We start from the raw sequence: 18590 nt of genomic DNA, 5'->3' as shown, positions 1-18590 counted from the left end.
TGGTTTTAAATTAGTTTTATTTCGTTGGTAAATTTCCTTTAAAGGAATCGATTTACTTACTCATTTGATGAATATACATTGCGTTTGTCAATAGTTTATTGATTGAGTCGTATTTAAAGATGATTTCCAAGAAAATGTATTCATCACATTACATTTTTTCATCCCAACAACATGTTGAATAAATAGATAAAAATGCTATGTTCGAAGTAGAACTAAAATCACTTTGTATCACTGTCAACTAATCAATCACATCTCACTCTGTTAAAATTGATAATTGACTCGTCTTTCATTACATTATTATTTATCATAATTCATTTTTGGCTAGATCGCACCATAGCGATTTGCAATCCGCGTAGCCATAAGTCTAAGTATTCACTAATTAAACGATCTCTAGTTGAATTCACTGTACTGGATTTACGTAAATCACTACAATACCCATTTAAGTGTGGCTTTACTAACCAAGTACCGTGATCACATGTTTCGATCTCGAGATGATCAAGATGTGGAGTGCCTTTTTGATAATTACCTTTTACGTGTAGAATTTCATCCACTGAAAGGTAGAACCAGTTCTTTTCCTTCTGGATTTCATAGAAAAATAATTAGAAAAAGTGAATGAAATGATATACTTGGGTATGTTGTGTTGTCAGTGTTCATTTTAAATATTTGGTGATTATAGAATAGTTAGGTAATGGAATGAGATTAAATGATCGTTGCCGTTCTATTGTTTAGAGGTCAAAGTATTTTGTGTTAAATGTTATCAATATGTAACTCTTAGTTTCAAGCTAAATTTCGAAGAGGGACTAAGGTTTCCACTGCCCTACGTATACGGACACAAAACTATAATATGGATAATAATAATAATATGGATATTTCTTCACGTTTTAGTGTTTGGAGTTCATGTAGTAGCCAATACTTCATTTACTGTATATTGGATAGAAAGTAAGCCCTTCTTTAAACCAAAATACCAGCTCAAAGTCCACTTTATTTGTTAATAGGTTGCGCCAAATTTTAATAAAGTTTCTAGCTGGCTTATAAACCAGTACTTTGGTAATTGACTATAAATTTTAATCTCCTTAGAATGAGATTTATTATTATTTTTATAAAAAAAGGCCGCTTAGAAAAAGAATAAATGAGCTAAATTATCTGATAATTTCTAGAAAAAATAAGTAGAATGATATCGATCTTCCAACTTCCACCCACCATCAAGTCACAATAAATAAGTTAGACATATAAAATGTTCTCCAGCTACATCAGTCGGTGAAGATTCATATATATATTCACCTAGTACCCTAAATCTAACTTCATTATTCCTCAATCGGTTACACAGGATGCTCGGGCTTAAAAAGTAGACATGTGATCTACATCACAGGTAACCCGAGTTCACGAAAACTAATAAACCCTTTGAATCCATGTCTATATTTCATCATCTGTCGATACACCAGTACTGACAAGAATTAAAAAACATTTTGTCTAATTCGCTCAACTGCTTCACTCTCTCCTACCAGAGTAACCATTGATGCACACCAGTCCTGAAGAAAAGTTTTGTATTAAAAGGCAAAGGGACATTTTTGTTGTTTAGGACGTTTAAAAGATTTCATTTTGTCATCATCTTTGCCAAACAGAACTACATCAACTATTTATTCTAGGTCTACAAGTGAATTTTTTCGAAAAGTATTAAGATGTTAAAACGTCTTTTGAAGTATATGTTATCTCTAAAGACATCAATCCTAGGCGTCTTTATGCACAAAAATCAGTTGGTAATCGTATTCCAAAGTTTCTAGACTAATCCACTCACATTTGTTGAGAGTAGTCATCATCCATTGACAATAGAGTACCATTATAAATCAGATATCGATTGATCGCTATTTCATCCAAATATATAGATCCATAGTGACAGTGAGTTTCATAAAAACTTGTCCGAGTTATGTCATATCTGTTTTTATGGATGGTATCTTAGTAGGTTGAAAAGCTATTTCATTCCTTAGGAATAATTTGCGTGATGAATTAATTATGGTAGATTCATGGTTATTTTCAATAAAGACAATCTCCAGAGAGAGAAGTATTCTGTACGAGATAGTACGGTACCATTCTAACATACTTGCTTAGTTATTGATCACTCGTCATGTTACGATGTAGAACTTACCCTGGTTTTTAATGATGAAATATCTCTGTGGGATGATTGCTGATTTGACTTTTCGCAACCAGCTTTGAAAGTAGGTAACTTTGGCCAGCTGACGTTATGTTTAGTTTCAAAATAGTTCCACGCAATGAATCCATCTTCTAGCTTAAATTCTCGTACCTGCCAACTTGTTATCCAAGCTAATGCACGTGGAATAGTTTTGATATGTTTTATCTTTACTGTCCCAGTTAGTCGCGGATTTAAATGGTTAAGCTCGTAATCTAAGTTAAACACGTTTCCCTGTACGGAGATTTCATGTTGCTTTCTTCCATTGATTCCTGTCATACCTACAGTTCCTGCAGAATGATCCTTCCAAGCTTCATTAACACTTCCACAAACAAAACAATCCCACTCTACTCCGAGATATGCTTTCTGTTAAAACAAGTAATATGATAATTTAACCCCGAGAATTTATGAAAGCGTATGTTATATGGACAAGATAATTACTATTGACATAGAATGCTTGTAAATGTTTCCCAATTTAAAGATTGGCTATTTCAAAATACTAGTTCCTGAGTGCTGTATACCCCTTGTTTTATGTGAAGTAGAATTCAAGTCAAAAATAAATCTCTTGGTGCAATTTAATATAACCTGCTTTATTTGTCAGTGAATTTAATTCACTAAGAGAATGCATGTGAATGGTTTCTAGTTATGTATGATTGAGATTTTGGGGCTAATAATGTACACGAAAGGTAACGTATATAGATAGTGTTATATAATAATTCTGCAATACATTGATATATATACGAGTTTGATTATGATCAGTTTCTGTCTACATGTACACATGGAGTAAATTCCCAAATGACAAGGAAAAAATAATTGAAGCTAGTTTTCACCATTAAATAAACTTAGCTTAAGAATCATTTTGTCAGATCCTGTGCAAATTGAAAAGTTCTGACCTCGTAAGAGTTCTAAACTGTTACTCAACACTCCTTAGTATTCGGTGGTTCCATAAACGATCTCAGATAGTGATGAAAGCTATTTTTCAAGCATAAAAATCTTCATAATTAACTCAAGCAAATATGTATTTTGTTTCTGGCATAAATGAAAACTTATGTACATATTGTTAGCATGATATTAGTAGATCAACGTATCGATAAGTCTGATCATAGACAATACAGATAGTAAATAGGCTACTGTCTAACTAACCATCAGTGATTCATACATACATTTATCTTCACCCTATAATATCTAGATCACAATAATTTTTCCAGGATAGGCTTATCAAAATTACGATGTATTTTGTATGATTTTTCTCCAACGAAATGTATCGTGAAATTTAGTCTATATGGGGACTTTTATACACATTATGGCTTATTAACTTAGTTGAGTTTTATGAACAATTATCCCACGACTGTTATTCATTTAATAGTATTATGAAAAAGAGTTTATCGATTATTTTGCTACCTCAATAAGTTATATAACTGTTTGTTTATTTTAATTTGAGTGATTAAGGTCGATTCAGCACCTCCGTTTTGCATGAGGTTTAATCTTTTATTAATAAGTGGCATGATGAAATTCTTGGTTTAAATAAGTCCACTTGGCAGTACTGTGCTTCTCTCTACTATTATTCCGTGTGTATTTTGATTCAATTACCTCTAAATTTATATATGTATGTTCTTGATTACTAGATAATAAGAATCAGAACTGCAAGATTAATCTTATTTTATAATAATCAAATTATTCACTTGAAGTAAAATCTCTTGTTCAACGTTTATAGACAAAATAACCGAGATTATTGATATTCTTCAAATACAAGGTTTGTCAAAAAATACCATAAATTTTATAATATTTCATAGTTTATTTCGAATAAATCACTTACCGGCACTTTTGTTTCCTTCATTTGAAATAGTTCAAAATAACCGATTTCCTTCAGCTCTTTCAAAAGTTTACCGAGTTGTTCAAATGTTGGATAGGAGTGGGTGGCTATAAAGAAGAAACTCGATTGACGTTTTCTCTTTTTCTTCGACTTTGTTTTCAGCGAATTCCATGCACTTACTTTAGATTCTGTATATAATTGTTTGCCTATCAAAATTTCTGGCTGCCTTAATGGAGAACCATAAATAGGTTCTGGTCCAGATGTTGCTTTATTATTCCTACTGCACGGACTGACCCCATATGCTTTTAGCGGGTTCGGATCACTTCCACTACAGGACAAATTGTGTAAGCTTTCATTTGTTAATTCATTCCACAGATTACGTAACAAGCACATTGACGAATGGGTTATGTGAACAGGTTTCGTGTGGTGGAACTGTACTTCCAGTATCAACAACTATGAAAAAAACCAGGCATTGAAATTTTATTTTGCTCGGCTTGGGTTGAGTTTATCCTATACACGATATACTAGGCTTTTCGTGTATATATATTTCAGCATACCATAATCTATTTTTGTTCTCTGATGATGCTTTGTGTATTGTCGTTAATCAGGATAATAGCAGTACTAGTAATAATAATTCAGCGAGGTAGTAGAACTTAATGTGAAGAGAAAACCCCGGTACTGAATAAGGCATAAGATGAAGCCATTTTAAATGTGTATAATGACGATTAGGTCGGTTACTGTTAGTAGTTATCGGGGTGTGTACCCAACAGGAGTATCAATCCCTTCGAGATTCCAGAGGTACCTTATCAATTGATGGTAACGAACATAAAACATAAGTCCAGCGCTTGGTACCTATTTCCTCTAACCATCGAACATAAAGCAATGGAGTTAATAACACTACAACGAAGATACCTTTAGAATCATAAATGAACACAAAAGGGGATATGATAATAAGGCCAAGTGAAAGATGATGTGGAGGATATAAAATACTTCTAGGAAACACAGGCAAAACAAATTAAATAATAATTGTGAATAATTTAATCAGGTGCGTCTTATAAAGGGTGTATCCTTGAAGTATAAGGTCAGTCTTGGACTACCCACACTTGGACAAAACCCAGAAATATTTGTTCACCTAATAATTCCCCAACGTTAAAATTTTTGGATAGGCTAGTATATGGAATCATATTACCATAGGAATTCTTAATTACATAATAGTTGTTATCAGAATAAGCTATCAAATCACAACTGACATACTTGCATCCAAAAGACATAATATTTTGTTTTCACACTAAAGCACTTGTTTTGGAGTGATCCAGGGTATAAACATTGAGAACAATGCTTCTGGCAAGCGAAATGAAGGATTAAACTTGAAGATATTTTTTGTAAAGGTTTACTGCTCTCTTTGTTAAGATTGAATTTCAATGATTCGGCTCTTAAAAAATTCAGAGCATTCCTTATATGCGTGTCGCTATTTTTTTCAAATATATAGGCTGATACCGTTGATCCTTGGGACTTTTCTACAGTAATGCAAATCGGAATGGAAAGATATTTCGGACAAACATCATATACTGACTTAGTTTATCATAGTAACGAGCATGAAAACGTTGAATTGGATCATCGGTTAGGTGTGATGCTATTTGTGAAACCGACTTAATTGATTCAGAAAATGGATTGATGTTAAGGTCATCAGCTAACGTAAATGAAAAGTTTTTCTCCTTGTTGTGACCTATTCGCCTGCTGCTTCTTCGATCCATATGTTGATATTTTTTCCCAGAACTCTTTGAAATAAGTTTTTCCTTTTGTTTTTCTGATCTCAAATCCTGTTTATCTGATTCAGAACAATCTGTACTACTTTTTCCGATAAATCTGAGCGAGCTTTCTTGTGAAAGTTGTTCTGAAGGGTGCCAGTATGAACTAGTGGTATAAGAATTACCTAATTCAGATAACATGCAAATACTGGAGCCAAAGTGTTTACTGCACGTATAGTCATCACCATCAATATCACATGATTCCATTTTTAATTGAGACAAATCGTCTCTATTCTCAATACTTGAGTTCATACTTCCAGTTAACTCTGAACCAGTGTACAGTTTCATTGATTCTGTATCTACACGCTGATGATTCAAATCTTGATTCGAAACGCTACTGGTTTCTCCAAAACATAGCTCTGAATCGTTTGAGTTACAACTTTCCGATTGAAATGAACAGGTAGTTGCACTAGGAACCATCCTTTTGGAAAAAACTGTGATTAGATTTTACTGTATTTAGAAACCTGAAATAATAGAAAGTATGTATATATAATTATATATGAATACCAGTAACAAGACTTAATTTCCTGCTGCTGTTTCGGAAATATACAGAGACTCAAAATATAACTCATAATAACGTTATGAAATCTTAAATTGTTCATGATGTACAGAGAGCTTGGTAAATATCTACAGACTAGTAAAATGATATTTCATTTTGGCAGCTATTTGTAATCCTTGCAACTTTGAATAAATCATTAAAAAAACTAGCACATCCATAATCACTACGAGATAACTAACTTTTTGAATTGTATGACCTAAATCAGTTTGTATTTTTGTCCAGAGTATTTCGATCGTTGTCACATTTCTCCTAATTACTTTCTCGGATAAGCAAAATTATCCTCTTGTAATTTCCAACTAAACAAAACGTTTCTCTCCTTAACTTCAGGTTTATTCTTGTTTTACTACTCCAAATCCTCTTACTAATGCACTGTAAACAATTGTCTACTAGGTCAGCAAAGGGGTGTATTGAGTTTTACCGGAGTAAGCTATGATGTGCAGGGCTATATGAAGCAGAATTAACAGTCAGTTCCTGCTTACGCGTTAAATAAGTGGTTTGTCCGTAGGCGTTATTTGAACTCATGGAGACAAAGTAGATAAGCGAGACATACTCCAATCGCTAAATAATTTCTGCCCCATATTTAATCCGCAAAGCTCTACAATATGCAGATCGGTTGGAACTCCTAAACAGCAGGTCGTGTGATGGCCAGGGTGGCACAAGCATTTTTTGGTAACACTAACGGTCTAACTTTTCTCTAAACTGTTTTCACGTTTAAACGTAAAGCCTGATGACGATGTAATTGAAAACAATTGTTCGCTTACATGTTTTGTTCTAATTTTCACAATTGGAATCTTTAATATTCTAAACGTAAATTGTCAACTGGTAACAGAACCAGACAGAAATAAGGTAGTCTTAAAAGTCTTAATTCATCAGTAAGCTAAATCTGAAATCGTTGGGAGAATCATCTTATTTCTGTTCGTTTAACATACAGCTTCCCAAACCTGATAAGTCATTACTTCCTCTGATTTATCGAAGCTGTTCGTATAATAAGATATCAAATAGACTAATCGATCGTCATACAGTCAGCGTCTCCGGACACGAAGCTTTTTATTACGCTAGAAAATGGAATATGAACTAGGAGTAGTGACATCTAATCAGGGTATCGTCTTATTTCTATTAATTCGTACAGTTTGGCATCAAGTTATATTGTATGGTTAACACAGTTTTAAAACCAGATCAAATATGTTAATTGGTAAGTTATAGCCAACTTAAACGGATAAAATGAAAATTTTAGTGATTATTTGAAAACAAACCGAATTATATATTCATCCACTTTATACGAAAGGACAATTTGGAATGTAGCTAAGTATCATCGTTGCCGACTGATAACTAAGCACTAATCAGTTCAAATGTATTACATGTCTCATTAGTTACTTTATGGATTGTTCCATAGTCTAAATAAACATCAACTAGTGAAATTTTCTAAAGAAACACTTACCAAGTTTATAAATAACGTCTCGAAACTAATAACTCTTCTAGATTACTACTTTGTGTAGAAGCATATATTTCATGAAAATAATCAGTAATGCAAACTGTACATAAAATGAAACCAAATCTCATTTATAAAATTTTAAACAGAATATGCTTTTTTGTTTGCGCGTAGTTTGCATAAGAAAAATCACCAAGAGCATTCAGTGGGTTGGACTATAGCTAATAGGGGGATCTAGGGCGTTCATTTTATTCCGTTTGGTGGATTTACCTGGATCTCAGCGTTAAGTTTCGGACCATATACCTATCGCTTCAAACACCAACGTCTTATCCAAGAATCTGCTGAGTCTATACAGGCACTAGATTGTTTAATAGATACTGATTTAGTTTTAGTGGTTGACATTTTCTGGTTGTTGGTATTAAGGAATGCAACTCACTGGTCGATACTGATATATGTACGTCCTAAGCGGGTTACCCGGATATTTCCATTTAGTCACAAATTTAAAAAAAGTTGGCTTGTAGCTAGTAGTGGAATTCAAGATACCTACTTCGTCGCGTGTGGGATGCGTCGGCTAGATTTACCTTTATCATGGTGTTTATGTTAATACTGAGACTTAAACCCCGTACCTATTACATGAAAAGACCCATTCATTAGATTGAATTCGGAAATTTTATGTTAATATGCTGCATACACCAATTATAGTAGTATAAACCCAAGTATTAAGAGTTCTTATACATTTTATTTTGACATTTCACTGTGACTTCAAGAAGAGAAATTTATAGTATAATTGTTTTTGTAAAAATTATAAAGAAATCCAAGACAAAATATTCTTACATTGTTTTCCAAATAAATGTAATGCAATTGAAATATTCTGTGATAATTATATGTAAATCAATTTAATGAAAATATAGATTCTAAATAACAATGATATGAAACGAACGCTTCTATAATTTACATTAGATGTGACCACATTTAACCACCCCCTTAAATATGTTGTGGTTTGAAACCTTTATTATTATCATTATAATTAAATTATTTTGATTTTTAATTATTCATATAATTTACCAATACATTTAAAATTCTTATACATGACCTTATACACACATTTTCATAACCGGAATGCCGGTAGTAAATACACACGCAGAAGCTAAATACGAATAGAAACTTAATAGATATATAGTAAAGATATCTTGCACACTGTTTATTAGTATTATTTCAAACGATAAATGGTTTTCCTGACCCTTAAATTACATTAACCAAGACAATAGTCAAATAACCATGGGATTACAGCCGCTAGGACAATTTTTTGTTTATTTGATAATTCTCTATACGATGTCAATACAGAACGAAAAAAAAGAAATTCTTCGTGTCTAATGACTTAATGTAGTATTTCTCTTTTTCCAAGTTAGTAGGCTTATAAAACTCTATTTTCAGTTTTAATATACGATTTCGTGTTATTTAAAGTTGATAGAATTAAGTTTTGTTTAAAGGAAAATGGTGGAACAATCAATGTAAATTGATGTATCAGAATATATCACCACAAAACCAGGCACTTAGTACTATTTCTGATAATGGATACAGATTATTATTGGAACTGAAATTTCAACAGTAATTCTATTGGTATATTGGAAGAATCGTGTCTAGACAACCAGTAATCCACAACACCTGAGTGTCAATCAATACAACACATCAGCATAATATGTTATTTTATTAAACTCATAGATAACTAGTAAAACATACTCGGTCCACTGATTATCAACTGAGTTTCTAATATTTGGTGAATTCCTCAATTGTGCAGACTTACTTCACAAATTCATCATGCCCTTTTCAATAGAATCTATTTCCTCACATAACGTTTTAACATTTCTGAAGTTTTTCAAGTATACATCGACTTTCCTAGCAGTATCTCTTTCAGGCACAACCAATTTAAACTACGAAAACATTGTGTATTCTTGATGCACATTCTTATTATGTTGGCTAAACTTACAGTGGAAATTACAGTCATCATTAAAGTGGGGATTAAATTAGAATGTTAAGAATTTTAGATACCTCTTTAAAGCAATTAGAATCTCATCCGCAACTACATTTAGTCGCTTGAACTCCTAAACTTGATAGTCATCTAGCTGGATGTATACATTTTAGAAAACAAATAACTTTCTGCTTCTGGAACCGTTTCAGCAGTGTTATTATTTAGTCATTGTGAATATCTTGACCAAATACGATATGATCATTTTAATAAGCTTTTATACCTTGAAGTCCTACACAGACTTCATCCATGTCAGTTTAAAATATCCCAGAGAAAACACATAAACCAAACTTTAGCAAAATTATATCAAAATAATCTCGAAGGTATAGTAATTATAATAAACAATTTTGCTTTTTGGAAATTCACTTCATTTACCTATCTTGAAGAAGCTTTTGGATTTCAATCAATAGATAAATTTCGAAGCTCAGCGAAAATTGAACTTATCATTAATCATCTGTTTGAGAATTAGAACCAGAACCCACCAATTTATCAGTTTGAGTCTCAAAATAGAGTGTGGCTTCCAATATCTCTTCACAACATGTGAAGTAAATTTTAACGTGTTTTCCATAAAGTCTTTTTACTATTGTTATTTCTAGTTAAACGTATGAATTTAGTATGCGACTTTCAATCAATAATAACATTTAAAAAAGGGGCAAATTAATAAGAAACTAGCATGACAAAATTGAATGTCTTAAAAAGCGATTTGCATATACCCGTTGAATATGTCGGATCGATCGACATGTTGCAGCTCCAGCTTTTTCCTGATCCTTCTCAACATCTAACACTTTCCCCTTCTGTTGTGTCCGACGGCCCGTCGAATATCACGTGACAAAATCGTCGATCAGAATACTGACTTTTATGGACTTGTCCTTTACTAAACTAGGAATGCGTCAACCAGCGCGAGCAGCCGTGAGTCAACTCTTGGTCCTTCGTATCGTAACTTCTCACTTCAGAACACAAATGCCAGCCTCCGCCAAAGGGATAGTATATTTCAGACACACGTTTATTTACAAGGGAATCAGACCACATCATACCATAAAATGGAAAATAATAATTGTACGCGGTTAAATCAAAGTGAGTGTGAGTGTAGGTGACTGTATCTAATAGATTGAGAATGGAATAAGTATGGTAAATCGTATAACAGTAGATAACTGGTCAAATGAAAGCTAATATATATATATATATATATATATATATATAATCTAGTTATTTATTAATTATCTAACAAAAATATATGTATTAATAGTCCATAAATGATTCCTAACAGTTACATTCATTTACTTTTCGTTCGGATATAACAATTTCTAATAACATGATATCTTACTCATGTCATTTACTTTCGCATATATAAACAAGCTAGCACAATTTCACATAATTGTAAATATTAATATATTTGTATTCATGTCTGCACACGAAAATGCATTGCAGTGTTTAGTGAAAATCAATTATCAAATTCACATGACCAAATAGTCCGTAGAAAAATTAATAAACAAGAAAGAAACGGATTGTAGCAAGTGGTAAATTGTGTTTTAGCATCGTAAACGAATAATATGCTTGCATACAGAGTTATTTCACTCAGTAAGAGTATGGCGTATTTTTTATTGAACCAGCTGACAGGTAAATAAGTAGCACCAATCGGTAGAACATTTTAGTTGTATCTCACACAAAAACTGTGTTTCAAAACTTCTGGCAGTGTTTCTCTTATTGTTTAGAGGAAGTGGAAATAAAAATATTCTCTGGATTGGTAGGGTCCTTTTCAATAAACATAAGGAATTAAGAACCTCTGATAAAACACTATCCGCTTTTAACGAAGTGCTATTGCTGACTTTATCATTTAGATTTAAATACACCATAGGATTGTCAATACCTGCAACTATATAAATTCATAAGAAATTGAATAGCTGTTTGAACCACACTTCGTAAATGGTAAGATGAAATTGTTCATGAATGACCTTTCCATACTCTCTACATACTGCAACTTACACCATATGGTCATTGTTTCGTAGGTCTTAGAACACGTATCACAATTTTATGGGAAATATTCCTCTAATATCACTGAATACAAGCACTTAACCAATAGTGATTCTTGAAAACATTAGCATATATGCCAACAAACAGCGGAGTAAAATCACTCCGCTCAACAATATCCCCGTTCACAACAGTTTTCACATCGAAAAACCACAAAGTTTTATATTAATAAATAGCAGTAAACTGAAAGATTTCGCTTGTTATTTTCATCTATGTATGCGAAAAGTACCCCTAGTACCAGATAGAAAATAGCCTTTGTCAGTAAACTGATAACTTCAATATCAGACGTTTAAGGTAGGCACCTTTTTGCTACTTTTGAATTTCATCCAATGAAATATATAATCTCGTTAACAAAACAGTGTCACCAGTTTACATACTGATTCATAACTCTCCTTACAGGATACCATTTGAAATAATTCCTGACTACAAAACGCATTATTTGGTTTATCAACGGAGTGCTTTGCTTCATCACGCAAAAATTATACGCTGTGGGAGATAGGTCATCCAATTAATTGGCACCACTTACCTTTTGGTAAATTACGGTCATGACATTGTTAAACCGTCATTTCTTGGACGAGTTAGTTCGTGCTAGGGTTTGATTCACTGGGCAAAAATAATTTGAGAAGCATCAGAGGACATTTGTGGTCATCTCAAACCAGCAGAATACATAGTTTATTGTTTACTTCTTTGCTTTCAAATGAAGCTATACTTAATTGCTAAGAATCATCTCGAAAATAAAGTCATCAATACCCTCTATGTTGAGTCTAGAGTTTCATATCCATATATAGTTTATTAGTAGCACGATTTTCGCAAGTTCATGTGAAATGCATTGATTATACCCGTTTTGTGAACTGTATCATAGGTCTTTAAGTAGTTTTAGGTGGAGTTTATCTACCTTCTTATGACTTTTCTGAGTTAAAATGCTTAGAAAACTCACTAGTATAAATTGATGACAGGTAATAGTCTACCATATTTAGGAAATTATCTATATTTCGTTCAAGTCTAAGAGATCTTGAGATTAACGTAAATAGAAAACTGGACCTCGATGAACTGTAAACACAATAAAAGCTAACGGTGATAATTGCACCACAGTAGTGATCAACCGCTGTACACATCTCTAAAAACAACAAGCCTATTGTTTATAAAGCGAGACCGATAAGTCCTGGGTTCGAATCCCGCGGGCGGGATCGTGGAAGCGCACTGCTGAGGAGTCCCATACTAGGACGAAACAGACGGCCAGTGTTTTCAGATTTTCTACGGTGGTCTAACTTTAATTAACTCATGAATCCAACTATTAAATTACCATAATACCCACAAAACTCCTTTATGTTTATATAGCTCTTAGTCAATGAGTTGTCTATTCTTGCGCTCAATAAATAATCGTTTTAAGTTCAAACGATTATATGTTTGATATCAGAATGGCTTAGTTATCGATTGATTCAGTTTTCAACGTGTGAGATTGTGTGTACATAAACATGCTGAATCGTTAATGAATTTCCTTCCAATTACTCCGAAAAGCGAATGTCCAAGCAACATCGTATCTGTATACATTTTGGAGACATTGTTATCAAACTCATAATTATAATTTTGATGTGACATGTATTCGATGTATAAATGTTCAGGCAGTGGACGAGTTGAGAGGTATTTATTCAGGTGTTTGGAATGACTTACTAAGGCATCGAATACACACAGTCAACCACAATAAACTTATGATCACTTACATTCTATTTTTGACTTATTGTAATAAAACAATAATACACAATGCAGTTGGCCATCTTACAATTTTGTCATATTACAATTATCGGACAATTTAAATGGATCACTCTTTGAAAACGTACACTTTAAAACGTTATTTTCGGAAAGACCAGAAAAGGAATAAGAAGTCGGTTGTTTCAGAAGAAATATACTGACATTTTTCCATGAGCTTACTCTCTGCCTTCTAGCCTACCGCGTTGAATTAATCAAAAATTATATACAAAGAAACTCATCATTAAAAATGCAGTTTTATTTTGACTGGGAGATGCTTCAAGTTTGTTTGAATTCCTGTAGTACAGAAAACACACTAGTGACATGGATACTTGGTTTGTAGGGTTACAGACCCACTGAATCTATCCATATACTTATTTGGAGAATTAGCTCAGCCAACTGTCAGCTGCCATATGTATATTCGTTTAAAATAACCCCACGCATAACAGCTGTTTTATGTGCCCCAGTTTCAGGCTAATAAATCATTTACTCTAAAAATCATTTCTATAAATACATGCTTTTTTGTACTAAGTCAATTGATTTTACTGAAGTACAAAATTTACCTTATTAATATAAAAAATATTTATTCTCGGTAGCAGATAAGAAGAGCTTATTTTTCATATTTAAGCGTTTTTCGCCAATAACATCAATTGTAAAACCAGACTTAACATTGTGCTAATGTATATGTTTATCTATAAATATAGTTAGAAAACCTAGATTGGCATAAACACGTAACGAAGAAAAATCAAAAGGATCTGATTTTCCTAGAGGTTTATGAATACCTAAAGGCTGTATTTAAGACTGAGCCTCTTTAAAGGTTATATTACACCAGTTTAATTATGCAGACGCATATTCGATAACAGTTTAAATAAAGTTAGCAGAAATCATACGACTTACAACTATTGGAAACGGTATTCTACTTGTGACCTGATCTATACAGGAATGTAAGTTTTGTAGCTGAATAATAGCATGAACAGAATTTGCTGAAAAAATTCACTACACTTTACTCATCCATATATGTCTCTTATATTTCTGTTTTAACAAGAAATTAAAGTGGATATATATGTAAATGAATATCTTGAACTATATGAAATATGCAGGCGCTCGAAATCCCTGAATAAAAGATAATACATCAAACTAATTCAAAATCTAGGTATAAAAAAGAAGATGAGAGTGTTTATCTCTTCTGAACAAAGACTGACCAATTTTTATTATTTAAAAACCATTTCAGGTTGACGGGTGAGCTATCCAAGCGTTAGTCGTCAATTTCATCGAATTAATTATTCAACAAACACCAAAATACTTAACGTGACAATTAACAATAATAAATGCAATGGGTATGTAAATTAAGTTGATAAACAATGAAAGATATACGTGACCATCTGTTCGCCACTTACTCTAAAAATTCAATCACTTATTTAGAGTACTGCTTTTTAAATACAGTTAGTTTCGTGAACTGAGAAAAATTTATAAAATTTATTTTCGTTATTATATAATAATTGTACCCGTATACTGATTGGCAGAAAACTTGCTTTTTATTAGAGCTTTATGTATCTAACTTCCGACAGGAGACAAGAAAAAGAACAACACGATACCATTACTTTTTTCATTAAATGGCACATACTAGATACCTGCTTCGGGTTTGTTTTCACGCTTTACTAAAGAGTTAAAACCTGAGATGGCGTTGGAATTCATCTTGATTAGCCAATCACAAACTATTTCCGTATCAAATAGGCGTTTAGGTAGCGACAAGTAAATAATGAGGCAGGTCACATCAGTAAAACTCGGAAAAAAACGTAACAGAGTCTTTATGCCCGATGTGTCTCAAATATCAAGTAAGGTGACTCGAAGCCCTCTCCACATATTTTCATCAGCCTATATGCTTATGAGAGAACCTACATGTACTGGAATCCAAGATGCCTTACAATTTTACATGCCAATTTTAGACTAAGTCAGTATTAAGGAATAATCACTCAGAGCTATTGCTTCTACACAAGCCAGAGTATAATGTACAAGTTGAGGATACGAATGGTATTCTAGTTTAACAACCAGCGACCAGTAGTACCCTCTATATTCAAAACCTTCCCGGTCAAAGGAAATCAGAAGTCAGACGAGAAGAGGTAAGAAAGATATATTCGATACATTACCGATACATCGAGAGGCGTTCGTTCTTAGCTAGCTATTGAAACGTAGGAGCTGTGCCCCACGCCGAGTCGAAACGTGATCTGGTACGGATGCATGACCGAAAGCTTTCAGTTAAACAAGTCCACTTAAACAACGTGGTCAGCATCCAATGTCGAACACTTAGAAAGCTATTGATTTTGGGGAATTATTTACAGCTACAAAGTCTTCGTAGATCTTTGCGCTGTCATTAAAATTAGTCATTTTTATCGAAAGCTCTAAAGCCTTTCTTTAAGTTCACAGTTAAATGATGAAACTCAATAGTCAAAGAATAGCTAAACAATCGTAACATGTTGTAGAACAGAATAGATTATGATCATAAATATTTTATGTCGAAAACTATCTAGGTAAGTGCTCTAACTCTGTGCTTCAAAATTTCACTTTGAAAACCAGCCATTGCTGATTCCTAAAGACCAGCAACGCACTCATAAGATTATGAAGAAGAATTACGATAGCTTGAGTCAGATGATATATAAAAAGATCCCGATTTCCCTACTTTCGGGAAATTTTGGGGTTTTCCTCAAAGTTTGGGGTGATCTCTAGAATCTTAAGGAAATGTTGAAGAAATCCCCGAAATTATAAGGAATTTCTCCGGTAAAATGTTCCTCAAAATAGGGAGATTGGGATGGTGTGAGCAGATTATTCGGTCGGGTATTAAGGGCATAAGTTAGAACTGAATATAAACAAATTAAAGCATAATTTATGAGCAAAAAAATCATGACATTCTAACTCACCTCTAACTATATTATACAAGCCAGTATATTTCTTATGATCCAAGTAGAAGCGTTAACTAAATGTCTCGTTTAAAACGTCACCAAGAGTTTGTTAAAACAATGCACGTTACAATACCGGTCTACTTCCAAAAAATACGGAATATGGCATATTCACATGATGGGTTGATCAGTACACACTACTGAATCATATATTCATTATCAGGTTTATCTTTGTTGTGTTTGCAAATGAATGAACATGTACCGCCTATATGTTCCATGTGAACTCACAATAATCATTGATCTACTAGATTTGTACATCGATGGTTAGTGTCTCATTACCGAAATATTTAGAGGCCGTAACCTTTTGCATTCAAATATTTGAGGCAATTATCAGCGGTTCGGTGTAAAAATTACTCTAGACTATTAACTTTATCCTCAATTTACAACTTGACAGTTACTCTCCGATCTAGGTCTATCATTCCTAAAGTAGGCTTGAGAAAGGCACGCAATCAAATTCTTACGGTGGATGGTGAAAAATCTAACATAACAATCATAGCATCCTTCTATCCTCACAATTTTTTTCACATCCATTAGGGGCTAAGAGATGTATGACAATCTCCCCGAGACTTCGTCGGTTGTGTCTATTGTTGGATGAACCATATAAATACAAGTTTACTACTGACTTATCCCTTCCTCGGTCTCCCAAACGCATATTTGGTCTACTTCACAGGAATCGTATCACTAAGGGCATAGAGTCCTCTCAGATAGGAAGCAATTATTTAGACAGACGCAGACATGTCACTGATACTCATTGGATTCACTCACTGAAAAACAAGGTAACTGCTGGACAGCCGTGAGTAGGTCAAAATCTAGCATCCACGATCTTTCAACGGTCACGTAACTTTCTTGTAGAATCATGTCCATCCGCATGTCATTGATGAGACCTCTAATGAATCAAATTCTGGGAAATACAAGAGCAATCAAACTGAAGGACAGGGTCAAAAACCCATGAATTACAACAAAGAATGTATTTGTAAGATGATCAATGCTTCGAGGTTTACTTGATCTAAGCTACCTACTTCTTGTGAGAGATGGTGAGCACGATGTACGGAAAAATTATCTGACAAGGATGCCTGTATAAACATCTTCAGCTTGCATGTATCTAGCAATAATAATAAGGTCGACAACAAGTATGTTGTGAAATTACGAAGCTATTTTTGTTTCTTTTTGCCGTGATATATCAATATACTCCAGATCCTAAGAGAGCAATGACTAGAGTGCATGTGAGTGCAGTACTTTTACTCGCACAACTCGAACTCACGGGAGGTGTTCTTTTGTAGTGGCATTGGACCCTCACCACACGACCTCTGAAACTGAGCATATAATTACTGAAAAGACTTACGTTCAGCAACTGACAAGAAGAGAAGGTTAACTATGGCGAAGGCGGGAACAATAATTCAATAAATCGGATGGCGTGGCTCAGCCTGGCAGTAGTGGTTATTCATGTGTAACTTAATACGTGGGCACCATGTTTCGGTCATTGAAATATAAAACGAATTAGCTAGGTGTACCAGAGACCCATATGGACGGAGATGCACCATGTGGAGCTTGAAGTAAATAAAGTGATAAGAAGTTATATGAGGATGAAGTTGGATGAGTCGTCAGGTATTTCAGTGTTTGTAAAATAACTTCGACAACTTTGTAGAAAACCGATCTCTAGACTCGATCGATGTTGCTTGGGATGTAGTGGAGAAGAAGGTTATGTAAAGGTAGTGACCACATAGTTGTATTGGTCCTAACCACACAATTCTCAAAGCTGAACATGAGATAACCGGGAAAATTTGTGTTCAACAAGCAACACGAAGAGAAGGTCAATAATGGGGAAGGCGGGAATATTCATTACAGATTATTTGGATGGCATGGCTCAACCTTGCAGGGTGGGCATTCTTGTGCAAATTATCTATTTTATTCATATTAAATATATTGTTCTATCTCCATCCTAAATGTATTCTCCATCATATGTTGGTGATTATTAAGATATGACGAGACAGTGTAGACAGTGATGTGACTTCCACGAAAGATCTCATAGAGTAAGTAGTCAT

The 18590-nt window shown here is 33.6% G+C and overlaps 2 protein-coding genes across 2 annotated transcripts; both read right to left on the bottom strand.

Annotated features, from left to right (window-relative positions):
* Positions 1-31: 31 nt before the first annotated feature.
* Smp_170050 (hypothetical protein) lies at positions 32-4391 on the bottom strand (the record flags this gene model as incomplete). The annotated part of the gene is made up of 3 exons (XM_018789200.1): positions 32-578; positions 2144-2551; positions 4002-4391. 3 exons carry the CDS (start codon positions 4389-4391, stop codon positions 312-314), a joined length of 1065 nt encoding a protein of 354 aa, XP_018654667.1. The 3' UTR covers positions 32-311.
* A 1124-nt stretch (positions 4392-5515) lies between these two features.
* Smp_170040 (hypothetical protein) lies at positions 5516-6226 on the bottom strand (the record flags this gene model as incomplete). Its single annotated transcript, XM_018789199.1, has 1 exon — positions 5516-6226. One exon carries the CDS (start codon positions 6224-6226, stop codon positions 5516-5518), a length of 711 nt encoding a protein of 236 aa, XP_018654666.1.
* Positions 6227-18590: the final 12364 nt, after the last annotated feature.

Source organism: Schistosoma mansoni, chromosome W (genome assembly GCF_000237925.1).
Source record: "Schistosoma mansoni strain Puerto Rico chromosome W, complete genome".
Classification (NCBI taxonomy): domain Eukaryota; kingdom Metazoa; phylum Platyhelminthes; class Trematoda; order Strigeidida; family Schistosomatidae; genus Schistosoma; species Schistosoma mansoni.
Note: the sequence above shows the minus strand (reverse complement) of the source record. Positions and strands in the feature narration are given on the sequence as shown.